The 21,587-nt window shown below is 44.0% G+C and overlaps 1 protein-coding gene across 1 annotated transcript; it reads left to right on the top strand.

The window, feature by feature from the left end:
• Positions 1 to 49: 49 nt before the first annotated feature.
• PAF1 (PAF1 homolog, Paf1/RNA polymerase II complex component) lies at positions 50 to 17,292 on the top strand. The gene is made up of 14 exons (XM_056541313.1): positions 50 to 326; positions 555 to 584; positions 1,955 to 2,047; positions 3,317 to 3,438; positions 3,521 to 3,587; positions 6,620 to 6,721; positions 11,533 to 11,638; positions 11,737 to 11,805; positions 11,901 to 12,004; positions 12,090 to 12,206; positions 12,649 to 12,777; positions 13,749 to 13,854; positions 14,745 to 14,829; positions 16,795 to 17,292. Exons 1-14 carry the CDS (start codon positions 280 to 282, stop codon positions 17,208 to 17,210), a joined length of 1,593 nt encoding a protein of 530 aa, XP_056397288.1. The 5' UTR covers positions 50 to 279; the 3' UTR covers positions 17,211 to 17,292.
• Positions 17,293 to 21,587: the final 4,295 nt, after the last annotated feature.

Genomic DNA, 21,587 nt, shown 5'->3' with positions numbered 1-21,587 from the left:
ATGCTCGGACAGCCTTCGGCTGTCCGAGCATGCTGGGAGTTGTAGTTTTGCAACAGCTGGCGGCACCCTGTTTGGGAATCACTGGCCTGGGCTATTATGTTTACTAAACTAAGCGCCTCCCCCGTAACTACATATCCCGTCATGCCCCTGTAGGTAAGGGGGCCTTCAGGGCTGTCCTTAGTGATTGCCTGTTTTTTTTAGATTAGAAAGGGGGCGGGGCTAATAAGGACCCAAATCCGGGAGTAACGCTCGGTTGGTGACTCCGTGCGGTAACACATCATGGCACCGACTATACAGACGCAGGCCCAGCGGGAGGAGGGGCACCGGTGAGTAGTGACGTCATCATTTGACATCATGACCGTACACTGGCGTATGTGAGGAGTCCGTTCATACGACATCTGGTAGTCGGGACATTGTGATAATCTGAGATGAATTCTCTGCTGGATTATTGGATTTGTCAGTGTTGATGCCTCCAGGAAGGTTGTCTGGGCATGCTGGGAGTTGTAGTTTCCCCAGCGGTCATAAGTCTCATGCTGTCATCTTCTCTCTTCCAGGTCGAATGCCCATCGTACGGTTCCCGAGCGGTGAGTTGTATTGTACATTATAATATATAAGGATATTTACTAACACTTCTTAACCAGTTGTGCTACTGTTGCATTCGGTAGGGGCCCCGGGAACATGTGACTCTAGGGCCCCAGAAACCCTGTAGCCTTTGTTTAATTTGTCACCTAGTGGCCCCATGAACAGTGCCTGTTTGTGTCACCTGAGCTTTTGGCTTTTCAGGCATGCTGGGAGTTGTAGTTTTGCAACAGCTGGAAGCATCCTTGTTGGTAAACACTAACCTTAGAGCAGTGTTTCTCGACTAGGGGGGCCTCCAGCTGTTGCAAAACTACAACTCCCAGCATGCCCGGACAGCCTATGGCTGTCCGGGCCTGCTGGGAGTTGTAGTTTTGCAACAGCTGGAAGCACCCTTGTTGGTAAACCCTGACCTTAGGGCCTTGTGACGCCCCCCTTTTCTCTTGTATGCCCAGGAGGCCCGAGCATTGACACCCCACTTTGTGACCCTTTAAAGGGGTAAAAAAAAAACGTATCCCCTTATCCTAAGGATAGGGGATAAGTTTCAGATCGCGGGGGGTCCGACCACTGGGGCCCCCCGCGATCTCCTGTATGGGGCCCCAGCTCGCTGGCCAGATAGCGCGTCTTGACCACCACACGAAGCGGCGGCCGACACACCCCCTCAATATATCGCTATGGCAGAGCCGGAGATTGCCGAAGGCAGCGCTGCGGCTCTGCCATAGAGTTGTATTGAGGGGGTGTGTCAGCCGGCGCTTCATGCGGTGGTCAACACTCCCCCTTCCCGCGGGCTGTCGGGGCCCCGTACAGGAGATCGCGGGGGGCCCCAGCGATCTGAAACTTATCCCCTATCCTTAGGATAGGGGGAGAAGTTTTTCACCACTGGACTACTCCTTTAAGGGCCCTACCATTGTGACCGCCTTACCTCAAGCAACCTCTGGGCCCCGGCCCGACTGCAGACCCCAACCCACCTATTGTGTAATCTAAGGACCATACCCCTTGTTGCCCCCAAAACCCCTCCTCTGCCATTCCTCCATTTGACAAAAGTGCCCCAACACTGCTGCCCCCTGTTATGTCACCATTTCTCATGGGACCCTTAGGCCCCTGCCCCACTGACTTCTATGGGTGACCTCTGCAGTGATCTAAGGGCTTCGCCCAACACACTCCCACCCTCATGGGACCTAAACGCACCCAGTGCCCCCTGAGCTCCCACAATGCTGAAAACCATAAACCTGAATGTAGTAAAAGATGTCAGTGAAGAGGTAACTAAAAATAAGTGTATGATAAATGTGATTCTGTACCTATGTGATTACAGCGATACCAAATTGATACCAAACTTTTTGTCTTGCCATGTCCTCACTGTCCTCCCTTGGTCCTGCAGGTCCGGAGTGGTTTGTAGAGTGAAGTATTGTAACAGTCTTCCAGATATTCCCTTTGATCCAAAGTTTATTACTTACCCCTTTGACCAGAACAGGTAAGTGTCGGTGTTGGGTTTTGTACACTCTGAGTAGGCGTCGTCTTCTCTATATTCCCTGTGGTCCTCGTCTTCTCTATATTCCCTGTGGTCCTCGTCTTCTCTATATTCCCTGTGGTCCTAGTCTTCTCTATATTCACTGTGGTCCTCGTCTTCTCTCCTCTCACCGCGGTCCTCGTCTTCTCTATATTCCCTGTGGTCCTCGTCTTCTCTATATTCCCTGTGGTCCTCGTCTTCTCTATATTCACCGCGGTCCTCGTCTTCTCTATATTCCCTGTGGTCCTCGTCTTCTCTCCTCTCACTGCGGTCCTCGTCTTCTCTCCTCTCACCGCGGTCCTCGTCTTCTCTATATTCCCTGTGGTCCTCGTCTTCTCTATATTCACCGCGGTCCTCGTCTTCTCTATATTCACCGCGGTCCTCGTCTTCTCTATATTCCCTGTGGTCCTCGTCTTCTCTCCTCTCACTGCGGTCCTCGTCTTCTCTCCTCTCACTGCGGTCCTCGTCTTCTCTATATTCACTGTGGTCCTCGTCTTCTCTATATTCCCTGTGGTCCTCGTCTTCTCTATATTCACCGCGGTCCTCGTCTTCTCTCCTCTCACTGCGGTCCTCGTCTTCTCTATATTCACTGTGGTCCTCGTCTTCTCTATATTCCCTGTGGTCCTCGTCTTCTCTCATCTCACCGCGGTCCTCGTCTTCTCTATATTCCCTGTGGTCCTCGTCTTCTCTCCTCTCACCGCGGTCCTCGTCTTCTCTATATTCCCTGTGGTCCATGTCTTCTCTATATTCCCTGTGGTCCTCGTCTTCTCTCCTCTCACCGCGGTCCTCGTCTTCTCTATATTCCCTGTGGTCCTCGTCTTCTCTCATCTCACCGCGGTCCTCGTCTTCTCTATATTCCCTGTGGTCCTCGTCTTCTCTCATCTCACCGCGGTCCTCGTCTTCTCTATATTCCCTGTGGTCCTCGTCTTCTCTCCTCTCACCGCGGTCCTCGTCTTCTCTATATTCCCTGTGGTCCTCGTCTTCTCTCCTCTCACCGCGGTCCTCGTCTTCTCTATATTCCCTGTGGTCCTCGTCTTCTCTCATCTCACCGCGGTCCTCGTCTTCTCTATATTCCCTGTGGTCCTCGTCTTCTCTCCTCTCACTGTGGTCCTCGTCTTCTCTCCTCTCACTGTGGTCCTCGTCTTCTCTCCTCTCACTGTGGTCCTCGTCTTCTCTCCTCTCACTGTGGTCCTCGTCTTCTCTCCTCTCACTGTGGTCCTCGTCTTCTCTTAGGTTTGTACAGTATAAAGCCACTTCCTTGGAGAAGCAGCATAAACACGACCTCCTGACGGAGCCAGACTTGGGGGTCACCATCGACCTCATCAACCCTGATACTTACCGTATAGACACAAATGGTGAGACGCGGTGCTGTGGTGAGATTGTGGGAGCGCTTGTGGGATGGACTTATACATTGTCTTCTCTTTTTATGATTTTTAGTTCTTTTGGATATTGCCGATGAGAAACTCCTTGAGGAGGAAATTCAGGCCCCCAGCAGCTCTAAGAGGTATTAACTGCATCGGAGATGGAATGAATGTTGGAGACAAGCGCTATGTACAGGGGAAACTCCAAAAATGTCAATATTGGGCAAAAGTCCATTGTAGTTCATTAATGTAAATTTAAAAGGAAAGGAAGTGCTCCAAAATCTCCTGGTAGATGGATGCATTGACCCTGGACTTAAAGGGGTACTCTGCTGCTCAGTGTTAGGAGCAAACTGTTCTGCACGCTGGAACCGGGCGCTAGTGACATCATAGCCCCGCTCCTTCATGACATCACGCCCCGCACCCTCAATGCAAGTCATAGACTTGCATTGAGGGGCGGGGTTTGATGTCATGAGGGCGGGGCTATGATGTCACGAGCTCCCGACTCCAGCGTTCGGAACAGTTTGTTCCCAACGTTGAGCAGTGGAGTACCCCTTTAAGGAAGCACAGTGGCCCAACACCAGCATATGACAGGGCTCCCCAAATCATAGTAATTGGGGGGGGGATTTGGGGTTTTCATGAGCTGTAACCATAATCATCACAATTATGACATCACAGCTTGGACTATCTTGCTTTGCATGTAATGAGTCTCTCTCATATATTTCACCTTTTAAGTTGCATAACTGAAATAAATGAACTTTTGCACAATATTCTAATTTTTCAAGTTTCGCCTGTATGTGCGCATAGATGTTCTGCAGTAATGATGCCAAGAGGAGGGGCCCATCTTTTCCTACTGCTAGATCTCTTTACATTTAGAAGATTTTCCAGTTGTTTCCAGATTTTTTTTGTGCTTTTAAGGCATGTGCCAAGTTATGTATGTGTTACCTGGTAGATGTAGTACCTATCAGGGGTGGATTGTGCCCTTTTTGGGATTTTCATGTCCAGGGAGTTTCAGCATTCTTGTGCCCTATGGTTTTGAGCCTTTCCCGGGATCCTATTGAGGTCAGGACAACAGCTGACCACGAGAGGCTTGGCTTCTTCTCCTCTTACCTGACAAGCCAACCCCCCCAATGACGTGTGTGGCCCATCTTTACGTTCCGTTGTGCCTGCGTTGGACGCATCCCCCACTTCATGAGATCTCAGAACAGTCTGCAGATAGCGCAGGCGCATTTAACAAGGGCACAACAGGATGTAAAGATGGGCCGCACACGTCATCAGGGGGCAAGACGAGAAGAAGCCAATCCTCTCGTGATCAGCTGTTGTCTCAGGCCTGTAGGATTCCGGGAAAGGGGGCCATGAAAATCCAAAAAGCAGATAATGCACCCCTGACAGGTACTACATGTACATATATTTTGCGATCAATCAATAGTCTGCATGGGATTGTGACCAATGAGATGTCATGATAATACAGGAAGTGACATGTTTCAATTACGTCAGAGACAGGAGGTTATTTAAACCCCTGCAAGGCTTGTTTGCACGCCATTTGCCTCTTAGCCCTTGATAAAGCCACAGCCTGTGGCGAAACGTCGGGCGGGCGGGCAATGTGTTAGATTTTTAATTGTCTCACACCATAGATTGTGGACTGCAGCCACAATCTATCTTTTCAATTCACCTAATATAGCATGCAGTGTCATGCCAATCAATGCATTATGGATCAATATGTGTGAGGTTATTTTAATCTTGGCTCATTAAACGTTAAGTTTTATATTGGGTGGGAAATTTAGGGTCTTAGTGACCGCTTAGCGGTCAAATGTGAATAATACTACATGTACATATAACACATACATACCTTAAAAGTAAAGAGAAGCTGGAATACCCCCTTAAAGGGGTACTCTGATGGAAAACTTTTTTTTTAAATCAACTGGTGCCAGAAAGTTAAACAGATTTGTAAATGACTTCTATTAAATCTTCATCCTTCCAGTACTTATTAGCTTCTGTATGCTACAGAGGAAATTCTATTCTTTTTGAATTAATTTTTTGTCTTGTCCACAGTGCTCTCTGTTGACACCTGATGTCCGTGTCAGGAACTGTCCAGAGCAGCATGGGTTTGCTATGGGGATTTTCTCCTGCTCTGGACAGTTCCTGATACGGGCATCAGGTGTCAGCAGAGAGCACTGTGGACAAGACAAAAAAGAAAAGAATTTCCTCTGTAGCATACAGCTGCTAATAAGTACTGGAAGGATAAAGATTTTATAATAGAAGTAATTTACAAATCTGTTTAACTTTCTGGCACCAGTTGATTTAAAAAAAAAAAAAAAAAAAAAGTTTTTTCCACCAGAGTACCCCTTTAAGGACATACATAACATAGAGGCTGCTATTGGGCTTTTGGAGAGAGGGGGCCCCATCCTGGTTGGTTCCATTTCTTTACCCATTGGTAAGAAACTATGCAGAGCTCCTGTCTCCAGGGAACTGCATTGTCAGCAAATTCATACTGGGGAGGGGAATAACCAATGGGTCATGAAAAGCAAATGGGAAATAAACACCAGACCCTTCTGTCCTGGGGGGCAAATAAGACCCATTAATCCGTTCCCCATATGGGTGTTTGCTATGGGGCCCCTTGCTTCTATTTAAAGGGGTACTCCACTGGAAAACTTTTATTTTTTATTTATTTTTTTAATCAACTGTTGTCAGAAAGTTAAACAGGTTTGTAAATTACCTCTATGAAAAAATCTTAATCCTTTCAGTACTTATCAGCTACTATATGATCCACAGGAAGTTCTTTTCTTTTTTAATTTCCTTTCTGTTTGACCACAGTGCTCTCTGCAGACACCCCTGTCCATGCCAGGAACTGTCTAGAGTAGGACCAAATCCCCATAGAAAACCTATCCTACTCTGGACAGTTCCTAAAATGGACAGAGGTGTCAGCAGAGAGCACTCTGGTCAGCTAGAAAGGAAATTTAAAAAAGAAAAGAACTTCCTCTGTAGTATACAGCAGCTGATAACTACTGGAAGGATTAAGATTTATTAATAGAAGTCATTTACAAATCTGTTTAACTTTCTGGCACCAGTTGATTTAAAAAAAAAAATATATATATATATATATATATATATATATGTATGTTTTTCAGTGGAGTCCCCCTTTAATCCACTGATGTTAACCCTTTTGTCGTTCTTGCAGATCTCAGCAGCATGCTAAAGTCGTCCCCTGGATGAGGAAGACCGAATATATTTCCACAGAGTTTAACAGATACGGTATCTCCAATGAGAAGCCTGAAGTCAAGTAAGTGACGCGGCCTATGTTGGGTGTAGGCCTGATGTCTATACATCTACTATTGCACAATAAACTTCCAGCAGGTTGTGTCTCTCCGTTTATTGCGAAACTACAACTCCCAGCATGCCCGGACAGCCAACGGCTGTCCGGGCATGCTGGGAGTTGTAGTTTTGCAACAGCTGGCATGTGGGCGACTACTGTATTATTGTGTGGACATGCACAGTCTGGCAGTAAAATGTGTAACCGCTTTAGAGGCATCTGTGGCTTTCGGTGCAGTTTTGGGCTGCAACATAACATGAAGTGTGAACTTGGTCTTAGACATTTATTTCCTTTTAAAAGGGTAGACTAGAGATGAGTGAACTTACAGTAAATTCGATTCGTCACAAACTTCTCGGCTCGGCAGTTGATGACTTTTTCTGCATAAATTAGTTCAGCTTTCAGGTTCTCCCGTGGGCTGGAAAAGGTGGATACAGTCTTTGGAGAATCTTTCCTAGGACTGTATCCCCCTTTTCCAGCCCACCGGAGCACCTGAAGGCTGAACTAATTTACGCAGGAAAAGTCATCAACTGGCGAGCCGAGAAGTTCGTGACGAATCGAATTTACTGTAAGTTCACTCATCTCTAGGGTAGACCATAACTGGCTGACCTCTGGCACCCCAGGGATTGAAATCAGAAGCCACATTCCCAAACCATGCCTATTCACAGTGACATGTGCCGCATTTGAATCACCAAAGCCCACACGGGGAGAGAATCCAGGTGGGGGTGCAAGACCCCCTCGAAAAGTGCTCCCTCCCTTACTAATAAAACTTAAAGGGGTACTCCAGTACTTATTAGCTGCTGAATACTACAGTGGAAATTCTTTTCCGTTTGAAACACAGAGCTCTCTGCTGACATCATGAGCACAGTGCTCTCTGCTGACATCTCTGTCCATTTTAGGAACTGTCCAGAGTAAAAGGAAATCCCCATAGCAAACATATGCTGTTCTGGACAGTTCCTCACATGGACAGAGATGTCGGCAGAGAGCACTGTGCTCGTGATGTCAGCAGACAGCTGTGTGTTTCAGACGGAAAAGAATTTCCACTGTAGTATTCAGCAGCTAATAAGTACAGGAAGTATTAAGATTTTTTAATAGATGTCATTTACAAATCTGTTTAACTTTCTGGCACCAGTTGATTTAAAAAAAAAAAAAAAAAGTTTTTCACTGGAGTACCCCTTTAACTTTTTTTATGGTGCTTAAAATATAAAAATTAGAGAACCAAAGATGTTTGTTTAAAAACCACAGCAGGATCACCACTATATATGTATATTCCCACCAGCTCTCATCTGAGAGTCTGTATTTGCCCTGTACCTGCAGTGCTACAGGGATTTGGGGTGATAGCAATGCTGATGTTAAAATTTAAATGCACAGCCTCCCCTACGTGTTTCGTGACAACAGTCACGTCATCAGGGGTATCTGAAATATAATATAAATATAATTTAAATCCCAGCATTCCTCCTGGGCATTAGATGCTATCTATATGGGCAGCATTTGGACACATAAGCCCTGATTTACTAAGTGTAGTTTTCTTTGTGGGTTTTAACACAGTATTTTCTAATGTTTCCCTACATTTTCCACTTTCCCTACAATTTGCTATTTTTTTTTTTAAATATTTTTTTTATTATTATTATTATTATTATTATTATTACACATGTTCTGATCTGTAGGGTTTTCCTCAGCTGAAATCCACCACATTTTTCTGAGGAAACCTTAGTAAATGTGTTGGGTTTTTGTGATGTCAGGGACACGCTCCCTATCTGTTACCACGCCTCCTTTCCCCGATGGCAACTCCCCCTTTTCAGGTTTTCTTAGTCAGTTTTATTTTATTTATTTTTTTTCAATTCTGGCGCAAATTCTGAAGCAGACAGAATTTCTGGCACAATGCACCAGAATCTGGCGCACAACCCGACAAAACATGTCGGGTTTGCAATAGTAAATGAGGGCCATAGTCTGGATTTGCTACATGTGAACCGAGCCTCAGTGTTTGGATCAGTGGGGTCCCAGATTAGACATCTGTAATCATTGTGCAGCAAATGTCCCCTTCTAATGCAGTTCATGAAATATCGTAAGAGACTGATAAAAGGGGTTATCCAGGAATAGAAAAACAGCACCACACCTGTGCTCAGGTTGTGCGTGGTATTACAACTTGGCTCCATTAAATTCAGTGGAACTGAGCTAAAAATACCACACACAACCTGAGGGCAGTTTTTTTATTTTTTATTTTTCTTAAACCCTGGATAACCCCTTTAACCTAAATTCATCAGAATTCAGTCTTTGCTTGCACCAGAAAACTACATGTACATGCACCCTTGTAATAAAGTATTTTCACAACAACTGTAGGGAAAACCCCCAAAGGGGTACCCTAAACTAGGACCCTCCCAATAAAATATAACTTCTAATTGGTGCAAATTAAAATATGCGTTGATACATATATGAACACTTTGTAGTTAATAAATTGTCCACTAGGTGTCAGGACCACACTAGAATTTAAAACCACAGCTCCAGTCTATCTCCTATAGATCCTGTATAACTCCCATTTGGCTTATGAAGAAGATGCACTAATATACTAAGGACCTCTAGATCAGCACAATTAAAGAGGTACTCTGAATACTACAGAGGAAATTCTTTTCTTTTTGGAACACAGAGCTCTCTGCTGAATCACGAGCACAGTGCTCTCTGCTGACATCTCTGTCCATTTTAGGAACTGTTCAGAGTAGGAGAAAATCCTCATAGCAAACATATGCTGCTCCGGACAGTTCCTAAAATGGACAGAGATGTCAGCAGAGAGCACTGTACTCGTGATGTCAGCAGAAAGCATTGTGTTCCAAAAAGAAAATAATTTTCTCTAGTATTCAGCAGCTAATAAGTGCTGGAAGGATTAAGATTTTTCAATAGAAGTAATTTACAAATCTGTTTAACTTTCTGGCACCAGTTGATTTAAAAAAAATAAAAATAAATAAATAAAGTTTTCCACCAGAGTACCCCTTTAATGCTTGTATGGAGTATGACTGAAAGGCTGCTGATTAAAGCTATGTTAGCCAGTTCCTTTGTTTCGCTGGTTCCCCAGCTTCATCAGAAAGGACTGGTGGCTAATGTAATTAAGAAGACACGTCTACTGTCTAGTTCAGGCGTAGGTAACCTTCGTCGGTACTGCAGATGTCCTGAACTACAACTCTCATGATACTCTTACATCCAAAATGCTTACAGAGCATCATGGGAGATATAGTCCAAATATCTGCAGTGCTAAAGGTTGCCTATACCTGGGCCAGGTTGTCCTACTAACGCCATTTAATCACATATCTACTGGATAGGTATCAAATGTATAATCACTGGAGGTCTGACTGGTGAGAGTTCTGACCCGCAAATGAGATTCGGATAAAGGTACAGAGAGGACACATTTCGTCACAATGGTCTGAGAAAGGCCTCTTTTGCTGACACTCGTCTTGTTCGTATCTTTATCCTAAGTATTCACAGAAGCAGAATTATTATCTCATTAAAACTTAAAGGGGTATTCAAGGCAAAAAATGTTTATATATCAACTGGCTCCAGAAAGTGAAACAGATTTGTAAATTACTTCTGCTAAAAAATCTTAATCCTTTCAGTACTTATGAGCTTCTGAAGTTAAGGTTGTTCTTTTCTGTCTAAGTCCTCTCTGACACGTGTCTCGGGAAGTACCCAGTTTAGAAGCAAATCCCCATATCAAACCTCTTCTAAACTGGGCGTTTCCCGAGACAGGTGGCATCAGAGAGCACTTAGACAGAAAAGAACAACCTTAACTTCAGAAGCTCCTATATAAAAGTTTTTGCCTGGAATACCCCTTTAACCTTTAATAGGATTTCAGATAAGTTGTCCTCAAATTATAAACCTACAACGCCCAGTGTAGGTAAGACGAGAAATGGAGCCCAGACCGATGATATTGGGCTCCAAACCATCACCTATCACAGCAAACTATATCCTACAAAACACAATTTGTGCCAGTAGACACAATGTAAAGCGTTGTTAATCCCGACGCCTTTCCCCCTCCTCCAATTGGGATAAAGTGGAGCAATGCGGGGTTCATCAGGGGATATAAGATGTAGGAAGAACAAAATATAAACAAAAGATAAATATGAAAAAGATAAAGCTGGTAAATATTAGCTGCCAGCAATAAATTGATGTTCACTAGAGATGACTTACAGTAAATTCGATTCGTCACAAACTTCTCGGCTCGGCAGTTGATGACTTATCCTGCATAAATTAGTTTAGCTTTCAGGTGCTCTCGTGGGCTGGAAAAGGTGGATACAGTCCTAGGAGACTCTCCAGCCCACCGGAGCACCTGAAAGCTGAACTAATTTATGCAGGAAAAGTCATCAACTGCCGAGCCGAGAAGTTCGTGACGAATCAAATTTACTGTAAATTTGCTCATCTCTAATGTTCATCACTCAGGATGGATGATAACGGCTGGTCCCTTCCTTACTGCAGCCAATCTGCTGCTATCTTTATCCTAACCCAGTGTTTTCCAACCAGGGTGCCTCCAGCTGTTGCAAAACTACAACTCCCAGCATGCCCGGACAGCCGTTGGCTGTCCGGGCATGCTGGGAGTTGTAGTTTTGCAACAGCTGGAGGCACCCTGGTTGGAAAACACTGGGTTAACCTGATTTTGGGGTGGGGGGGGGGGAGTTATAGCATCCTACGTTGTGAGTACTTTATTATTAGTGGGATTTTATTATTGTCTTTTTGAGGGGTGGCGGGGATTTATTTACTTATTTTTTATTTTTTTTAACACTTTATGTTCTTGTGCTCAGGATCGGAGTGTCTGTCAAGCAGCAGTTCACAGAGGAGGACATCTACAAGGACAGGGACAGCCAGATCTCTGCTATTGAGAAAACCTTTGAAGATGCCCAAAAGGATGTAAGTGCAAAGAATAATGGAACAGAAGATGAGCCCAAAAGACAAAGCTGCGCGCCCCCCACTAACCCATGTTCATATTACCTCCTGTATACCTTCAGATTAGTCAACATTACAGCAAGCCACGCGTCACCCCTGTGGAGGTCATGCCGGTCTTCCCTGATTTCAAGGTACGGAGATGTTTGCTTTTTGTATTTGCGGAGTTTCTCTGATTTGGTGTAACCCATCCCCCCCCCCCACCCCCCCCCCCCCCTTCTGTTTCCAGATGTGGATCAATCCCTGCGCTCAGGTCATCTTTGACTCAGATCCTGCTCCGAAGGAGACGCCCAGCACCGCAGCACTGGACATGATGTCACAAGCCATGATCAGGTACAGACAACGTCACCCTGTATAAGGACCAGGTATGTGGCTGATGGGGAGAAAAACGGATCATTCATGTGTTTGTGATCCGTAGGGGGATGATGGATGAAGAAGGAAACCAGTTTGTGGCCTACTTTCTACCTGGAGAGGACACGATGCGGAAGAGGAAGAGAGACCAGGACGAGGGAATGGACTACATGGCGGATGATATGTAAGTGAGGAGACGTGATCTCTAGAGATGAGCGAACTTACAGTAAATTCGATTCGTCACGAACTTCTCGGCTCGGCAGTTGATGCCTTATCCTGCATAAATTAGTTCAGCTTTCAGGTGCTCCCATGGGCTGGAAAAGGTGGATACAGTCCTAGGAGACTCTTTCCTAGGAATGTATCCACCTTTTCCAGCCCACCGGAGCACCGGAAAGCTGAACTAATTTACGCAGGAAAAGTCATCAACTGCCAAGCCGAGAAGTTCGTGACGAATCGAATTTACTGTAAGTTCGCTCATCTCTAGTGATCTCTGACAGCTTCCTTGTTTTAAACTAGGATTTTGTTCCCTGTCCATATTGGGAGTGATTGTCTTTCTGCCCTTATTTTTGTGGTTCCATCTCCTTTGCCACCAATTAAGTAGATAACCTTTTTTTTTTTTCCTACAGATATGATTACAAGATCGCCAGAGAGTACAATTGGAATGTCAAGAACAAGGCCAGCAAGGGATACGAGGAGAACTACTTCTTCATCTTCCGTGAAAACGACGGAGTCTACTACAACGAGCTGGAGACCAGGTAAGAGACATTTGTGTTTTTTGTTTTGTTTTTTCTTTCACCTCGCTTAACCGATTGCCGTCTAAGGAGGAGACGGCTACCGTTGTATGGCGCGGGCTCCTGACTCGAGCTCGTGTCATACCGGCCGGCCCCCAGCTGATTCCTGTAGCTGGGGGCCGGCGTTTATAGCAGACATGCGGAAATTGCCGCGGCCGGCTATTAACCCCTTTTTAGATCACCACTGTCAAAGTTGACAGCGGCGTCTAAAGGGACATTTAAACCATCCCTGGTGGTCCAGTGGGGTGGATCCCCATCCCCCCAAACCCCCCCCCCCCCCCCCTCTTGCGTCCTACTGCACCCTTCTCCTCACTTTTTTTCTCCTGATCTCCTTTTTAATTGTTGTGACTTTACAGACACTGGTATTAAAGGGGTACTTTGATGGGAAAACTTATTAAAAAAAAATCAACTGGTGCCAAAAAGTTACAGATTTGTAAATGACTTCTATAAAAAAAAAATATATATATATCTTTACCCTTCCAGTACTTATTCGCAGCTGTATGCTACAGAGGAAATTCTTTTCTTTTTGAATTTCTTTTTTTGTCTTGTCCACAGTGCTCTCTGCTGCCCGGTATCAGGAACTGTCCAGAGCAGCATAGGTTTGCAATGAGGATTTTCTCCTGCTCTGGACAGTTCCTGACACAGACAGAGGTGTCAGCAGAGAGCACTGTGGACAAGACAAAAAAGAAATTCAAAAAGAAAATAGCATACAGCTGCTAAAAAGTACTGGAAGGATAAAGATTTTTTAATAGAAGTCATTTAAATCTGTATAACTTTCTGGCACCAGTTGTTTTAAAAATAAATAAATAACATTTTTCCAGTGGAGTACCCATTTTAAGAAGTGTGGATTTTGGGGTAAATTATTCTGATTGTGGAATGTAACGATAATCACAATGTGGTGTAACCTGGAGGTGTCTTCCATTTTTTTTTTGCAGAGTGCGTCTCAGTAAGAGGAGGGTGAAGGCCGGAGTCCAGTCTGGAACAAATGCTGTGCTGGTGGTGAAACACAGAGACATGAATGAGAAGGAGCTGGAGGCTCAGGTACGATAGTGGGTGCGAAGGGAAAGCTACTGTGGAGAAATAGTCTGTAATGGAACAACATTACCCCAAAGCCCCCCCCCCCCGCCCCCGCCAAAATTTGCAGACCGAAGTTGTAGAGCAGTGGTCTTCAACCTGCGGACCTCCAGATGTTGCAAAACTACAACTCCCAGCATGCCCGGACAGCCGTTGGCTGTCCGGGCATGCTGGGAGTTGTAGTTTTGCAACATCTGGAGATCCGCAGGTTGAAGACCACTGCACTTTGGGATCTGGCTATATAGTAGTTATACACCTCCCCTCCAGCCCGATCTGTATACTGCTGCTATATTAATAATAATAATAATAATATTGTTAATAATAAAAATAAAAAAAATTGCAATAATACAAAATATTAATAATATTTTGTAATAATAATACAAAATATTATTATTTTGTATTATTGCTATTTTTTTTATAAAAATTATTATTAATAAAAAAATATTATTATTTAATTTTTTATTAATAATAAAAACAATATTTTTGTATTATTTATTTTAAAAATATTAATAAAAAAATATGTATTAATTTTTTATTAATAATAAACAATATTATTAATTTTATTTATTAATAAAAATAATAAATTTATTTTTTTTTATGTAATTTTCTCTAAATGGCAGTAAAAAAAAGGTGCTATTTTACTTCAACTGTTCTAATCACAGTATAAATGTTTTTGCTGTGGCCAAAATGCAGTAAAACTATATGGAAAAACTCTGTAAAGCATGCTGGGAGTTGTAGTTTTGCAACGTCTGGAGGTCCGCAGGTTGGAGACCACTGTTGTAGAGTATTGGAAAGAATCCCTGATATAAGAATAAGTGTGGCTCGGGGGGTTCTGATTGTCTACTCTGGACTTGCAGGAAGCCCGCAGAGCTCAGCTGGAGAACCACGAGCCCGAGGAGGAGGAAGAGGAGATCGAGGTGGATCATGAGACTCAGGGATCAGGTAAGTGATTATTGAACACATCCCTCGTGTTCCTTTCTCCAGTTTTGCATTTGCACTGATTTATCTGTTCCTTATCTTGACTTTCTAGACTTCCGTTCCCTTTTTTTTTTATCCAAATCTACACGTTTCTGCATTAGAATGGAACTCCAGCATTGGTCTGCAAAAAAATTGGTGCAGAGACACACACACAGCTTGCTCTCTGCGGTACAGTTGCCAAGGCAACCATACAATGCTCAGCGAGTCCCGTGCACAAGTCCTGTTGATGAAAAAAGGGCTTGTGCACGGAGATCACCGGGTGTGGTATGTTGCCTCGGCAACTGTACAGCTCGGCGCGAGTTACGTGTCTCCGCACTGATAATTACAGAACGAGCAGGAGACAAATGCTGAAGTTACACTTTAAAGGGGTACTCCGGTGGAAAACTGGTGCCAGAAAGTTAAACAGATCTGTAAATTACTTCTATTAAAAAATCTTAATCCTTCCAGTACTTATTAGAAAATCCCCATAGCAAACATATGCTGCTCTGGACGGTTCCTAATATGGACAGAGGTATCAGCAGAGAGCACTGTGGTCGTGACAGAAGAGAAATCCAAAAAGAAAAGAATTTCCTCTGTAGCATACAGCCGCTAACAAATACTGGAAGGATTAAACAAAATTTAATAGAAGTAATTCTCAAATCTGTTCAACTTCCTGGCACCAGTTGATTTAAAAAAAAAAAAAAAATGCAACAGCTGGAGGCACACTGATTATGAAAAAGGGGTACTCCAGTGTAAAAAATTTTCTTTAAATCAACTGGTGCCAGAAAGTTAAACATATTTGTAAATTACTTCTATTAAAAAATCTTAATCCTTCCAGTAATTATTAGCTGCTAAATACTACAGTGCTCTCTGCTGACATCTCTGTCCATTTTAGGAACTGTCCAGAACAGCATATGTTTTCTATGGGGATTTTCTCCTACTCTGGATAGTTCCTAAAATGGACAGAGATGTCAGCAGAGAGCACTGTGGTCATGATGTCAGCAGAGAGCTCTGTGTTCCAAAAAGAAAATAATTTCCTTTGTAGTATACAGTTGTTAATAAGTACTGGAAGGATTGAGATTTTCTAATATAAGTAATTTACAAATCTGTTTAACTTTCTGTCACCAGTTGATTTAAAAAAAAAAAAAAGTTTTCCACCGGAGTACCCCTTTAAAGGGGTACTCCGGTGCAAAACATCTTATCCCCTATCAAAAGAATAGGGGATAAGATGTTAGATCGCGGGGATCCTGTCGCTGGGGACCCCGTGATTTTTCCTGTAGCAGCATCCAGAACACGAGGGCGTGGAGCTCCCGTGTTCGTGACGCCACGCCATGCCCCCTCCATTCAGGTCTATGTCAGGGGGCGCGACGGCTGCAGTCACCAGTCATCCGGAGCGAAGTTTGCTCTGTGCACAGATGACTTTTTTTTTCTTTAAATCAACTGGCTCCAGAAAGTTAAACAGATTTGTAAATTACTTCTATTAAAAAATCTTAATCCTTCCAGTAATTATTAGCTGCTAAATACTACAGTGCTCTCTGCTGACATCTGTCCATTTTAGGAACTGTCCAGAGCTGCGCCAGCAATTGGGGGGGTCCAGCGGGGGGTCCCCAACAACAGGATCCCCGCGATCTAACATCTTATCCCCTATCCTTTAGATAGGGAATAAGATGTTTTGTGCCGGAGTACCCCTTTAAGCATTCTAATGAGATGTGATAACTGATGTAAGCTTCCAAATAGGATGGGGAGATGTTCAGCGGTCAGACATCTTGGATTCCGCTTATCTCAAGGAAAAAGCTTGTTGGATTTTGTTTTCTGAACATGCCCTACAGTTCTGACTTGTTACCACTAGAGGGCGATAAGTCAGCATTCTGCCACAGGGAGATCTTCATCTGCTCCGAAACATTACTTGACCTGATTTCTTTTTTCTTTTTTTTTTTTTCTTTTTCGCAGATGCAGAAGACGGAGACAAGGGCAGCGAGAGTGAGAAGGAGGGGAGTGCCGGCGAGGCGTCAGGCAGCGAAAGTGAACGAGAAGACACACAGGAGGAGAAAGAAGAGGAAGAGGATAAAGAGAGCAGTGAGGAGGACAGAGCTGCTCGAGACAAGGAGGAGATCTTTGGTAGTGACGACGATGATGATAGTAGTAGTGGGGGTGATGATGATGATGACGATGATGACAGGCCCAATAAGAGCGGTGGTGAGGACAGCGGCAGCGAGGAGGAGGAGGAAGAGGAGAAACCCAGAAGGAGCCGGAGCCGCAGCGCCAGCAGTAGTCCTTTCGGGAGTGACCGTTCCCAGCAGGATTATGAAGAGCAGAGCGGCAGTGAGCAGGGCTCCGCAGCTAGTGATGGTAGCGACAGTGACTGAGCCCCCACGAGTCCAGTATCTACCATGTTGTACATATTTGTTTGTATTATACTTTTAGTTGAATAAACCTTTTCCATGAGTTGGTGTTGAGCGCAGTGGTGAATGTGTACAGGTATAGCCGCCGCTGCGAGGAGTTCATGTCCAACCAGTGAACACCTTCTACAACAGTGGTCTTCAACCTGCGGACCTCCAGATGTTGCAAAACTACAACTCCCAGCATGCTGGGAGTTGTAGTTTTGCAACATCTGGAGGTCTGCAGCTTGAAGACCACTGTTCTATAATCTGTAGGGTTAGTGACTTGGTGTAAATGGAACGATCTTTCAGATACGTTGATATACTCTCACTGGCCATTTTATTAGGTACACCTTGCTAGTTCCAGGTCAGAGCTCCTTTTTCCTTCATTCTTTGTGGCTACAAGGTGCTGGACACGTTCCTCAGAGATTTTGGTCCATAAGGACATGATGACATCACACAGTTCCTCCATAAGGACATGATGACATCACACAGTTCCTCCATATGGACATGATGACATCACACAGTTCCTCCATATGGACATGATGACATCACACAGTTCCTCCATATAGATATGATGACATCACACAGTTCCCCCATATGGACATGATGACATCACACAGTTCTTCCATATGGACATGATGACATCACACAGTTCTTCCATATGGACATGATGACATCACACAGTTCCTCCATATGGACATGATGACATCACACAGTTCCCCCATATGGACATGATGACATCACACAGTTCCTCCATATAGACATGATGACATCACACAGTTCCTCCATTTGGACATGATGACATCACACAGTTCCTCCATATGGACATGATAACATCACACAGTTCCTCCATATGGACATGATGACATCACACAGTTCCTCCATATGGACATGATGACATCACACAGTTATGGACATGATGACATCACACAGTTCCCCCATATGGACATGATGACATCACACAGTTCCTCCATATAGACATGACATCACACAGTTCCTTCATATGGACATGATGACCACACAGTTCATCCATATGGACATGATGACATCACACAGTTCCTCCATATAGACATGATGACATCACACAGTTCCCCCATATGGACATGACATCACACAGTTCCTCCATATGGACATGATGACCTCATACAGTTCCCCCATATAGACATGATGACATCACACAGTTCCCCCATATGGACATGATGACATCACACAGTTCCTCCATATGGACATGATGACCTCATACAGTTCCCCCATATGGACATGATGACATCACACAATTCCTCCATATGGACATGATGACATCACACAGTTCCTCCATATGGACATGATGACATCACACAGTTCCCCCATATGGACATGATGACATCACACAGTTCCTCCATATGGACATGATGACCTCATACAGTTCCCCCATATGGACATGATGACATCACACAATTCCTCCATATGGACATGATGACATCACACAGTTCCCCCATATGGACATGATGACATCACACAGTTCCTCCATATGGACATGATGACATCACACAGTTGCTGTAGATTTGTCGGATCCATGATAGAATCTCCGGTTCCCCCACATCCCAGCGGTGATCTATAGAATGAGATCTGGTGACTGTGGAGACCATTGACCAAAATAACAGGAGTTTAATGTTGTGTGGTGAATTGGTGCATGTGAAGGGGGAGGGGGGGGGGGGAACCAAAATGAGTGGACTTATAAGGTGAACATATTTAATATCTACCTTGTGTTGCTCTCGGGGTCACTCATTACATGTAGTTATTGGTATCGCTGGCAGCTGACTGCATCCCAGACCGATGTTCTAGAGTATAGATGATCACAAACTGGAAGCTCTCGATTAAAGGAAAACTGTCACTTGTTTTCTCCCGCACTATACACAGGTACTGGTGGATAGTGCGGGAGACGCTGAGTAAAATGAGCCCTACCTTGTCCGGATCTGCGCCGCCGTTCTCCCGCAGTTGTAGTTTTATTATCTGTTGAAATCTTCCTGTAACTGGCACAGGCGGGGCTTTGGTGCTTAACTGGCATGGACGTCGGCGCCGCTTATGAATATTCATCCCCCCCTCCCCCAGTTCTCCCTCTCTTTGCCGCTCCTAACTGGGGGGAGGGGGGATGAATACTCATTAGCGGCGCTGACGTCAGTGCCAGTTAAGCGCCGAAGCCCCGCCCATGCCAGTTACAGGAAGATTTCAACAGATAATAAAACTACAATTGTGGGAGAACGGCGGCGCAGATCCGGGTAAGGTAGGGCTCATTTTACTCAGCGTCTCCCGCACTATCCATCAGTACCTGTGTATAGTGCGGGAGAAAACAAGTGACAGTTCTCCTTTAAGATCCGACCAGAGCCCAAGAATAACAGGAGCTAAATGTCGCGTGGCGATTAACCGTAATATGGACCAGCAAGGAAAATATTATAAGGTTTATTTAAACTTAGGACAATACATTTTTGAAGATATAATTATTTCTTCATCAGGTCCATTTATATTAACACATTCCACACAGGTTTAAATAGTTGTGGGACCGGGAAGGAAGCGTCGGGGAATGTCTGACCCTGAGGTTATGATGACATCAGGAATAACGTGACCGGACTTTGTTAGGGTTTTTACAATAAAAAATGAATACATACATATACTCAGTAGTCATAAGAAGGAGAACAATAAAATCGTGCTGTGCATGTGTATTCTAGAACCACGTGCATCCTGATCTTTAGGGCTTAAAGGGGTACTCCACTGGAAAACTTTATTTATTTATTTATTTTTTACTGATGCCAGAAAGTTAAACAGATTTGTAAATTACTTCTATTTATAAATCTTAACCCTTCCAGTACTTATCAGCTGCTGTATGGTCCAGAAGAAATTCTTTTCTTTTTGAATTTCCTTTCTGTGTGACCACAGTGCTCTCTGCTGACACTTATGTCCATGTCAGGAACTGTCCAGAGCAGCAGCAAATCCTCATAGCAAATCTATACTGCTCTGGACAGTTCCTAAAATGGACAGAGGATTCAGCAGAGAGCACTGTGGTCAGACAGAAAGGAAATTCAAAAAGAAAAGAACTTCCCAGGGAGCATATAGCAGTTGATAAGTACTGGAAGGATAAAGATTTTTTAATAGAAGTAATTTACAAATCTGTTTAACTTTCTGGCACCAGTTGATTTAAAAAAAAAGTGTTTTCCAGGGAAGTACCCCTTTAAAGGAAAACGGTCACCTGTTCACCCGCACTATAACACGATACACCGGGTTATAGTGGGGGTGAACAGGAGACCGATGCGGGGTCCCGCACTGCTATACCTACCTGCAGTCCGGAGCCCCGATCCTCCAAAGGTCCCCCTCTTCCAGCGCTGATTTGCGCTTTGAGGCAGGCCAGCTGTCTGGATTTAAATATTCATAAGCGCCGGTCACGTGAGCGCTCAGTAGGCATGAGCACTCACCTGACCACTGCTTATGAATATTGCCTCAAAGTGCAACTCAGCGCTGTAAGAGGGGGACCTTTGGAGGATCGGGTCACCGGACTGCAGGTAGGTATAGCAGTCCAAGACCCCGCATCAGTCTCCTGTTCACCCGCACTATAACCTGGTGTATCGTTTTATAGTGCAGGTGAACAGGTGACCGTTTTCCTATAAACACACCGTATACATTAACCCCTTAAGGACGGACCCATTTTTTTCCTTTATGACCAGGCTCTTTTTTATTTTATTATTTTTATTTGACATGTGTCTCTTTAAATGGTAAGAACTTTACGCTTTTTCAGAGATTTTTTTTTTCCCATGAAATATTGTACTTGTATATAAGTGGTGCATTTTCGTTGACACATGCAGCATTTTTTTGTGAAAAACTCCAAAATATTGTGGAAAAACTGGAAAATTTCTTGCGTTTTTTTTTATGGTGCAAACTGCGGTAAAAGTGATTGTCTGACACCACTGAGTAAGGGCTTATTTTCTGCGGGATGAGCTGTACTTTTTATTGGTATCATTCTTGCGATACGTGCTACCTTTTGATCTTTTTTTTATTTGTACCAAAATTGGCAAATTTAGCACTTTATTTTTTATTTTTTTCGCGTTCACCGTGCGGGATAATTTACATTTATAGTACATGTCATTACGGACGTGGCAATACCTATTATGTATATGATTTGTGTTTATGATCTTTTTTTGGTGGTAATACAGGGCTTTTATTGGGGAAGGGGCATTTTAAATTTTTTTTTTTTTTTACACTTCATACTTTTATTGAAGAACTTTTTATCAAATTTTTTACACTTTGTTTTTGCAGGTTATTCTATGCTACAATACATTTGTTCTGCAGCACAGTATGACCCGATCAGCTGCACACCCCACAGCCTCTGGCAGA

The sequence above is a fragment of the Hyla sarda genome, chromosome 9, assembly GCF_029499605.1.
Source record: "Hyla sarda isolate aHylSar1 chromosome 9, aHylSar1.hap1, whole genome shotgun sequence".
Classification (NCBI taxonomy): Eukaryota; Metazoa; Chordata; class Amphibia; order Anura; family Hylidae; genus Hyla; species Hyla sarda.
The sequence above is the reverse complement of the archived record's forward strand: the minus strand, read 5'-3'. Positions and strand labels throughout refer to the sequence as shown.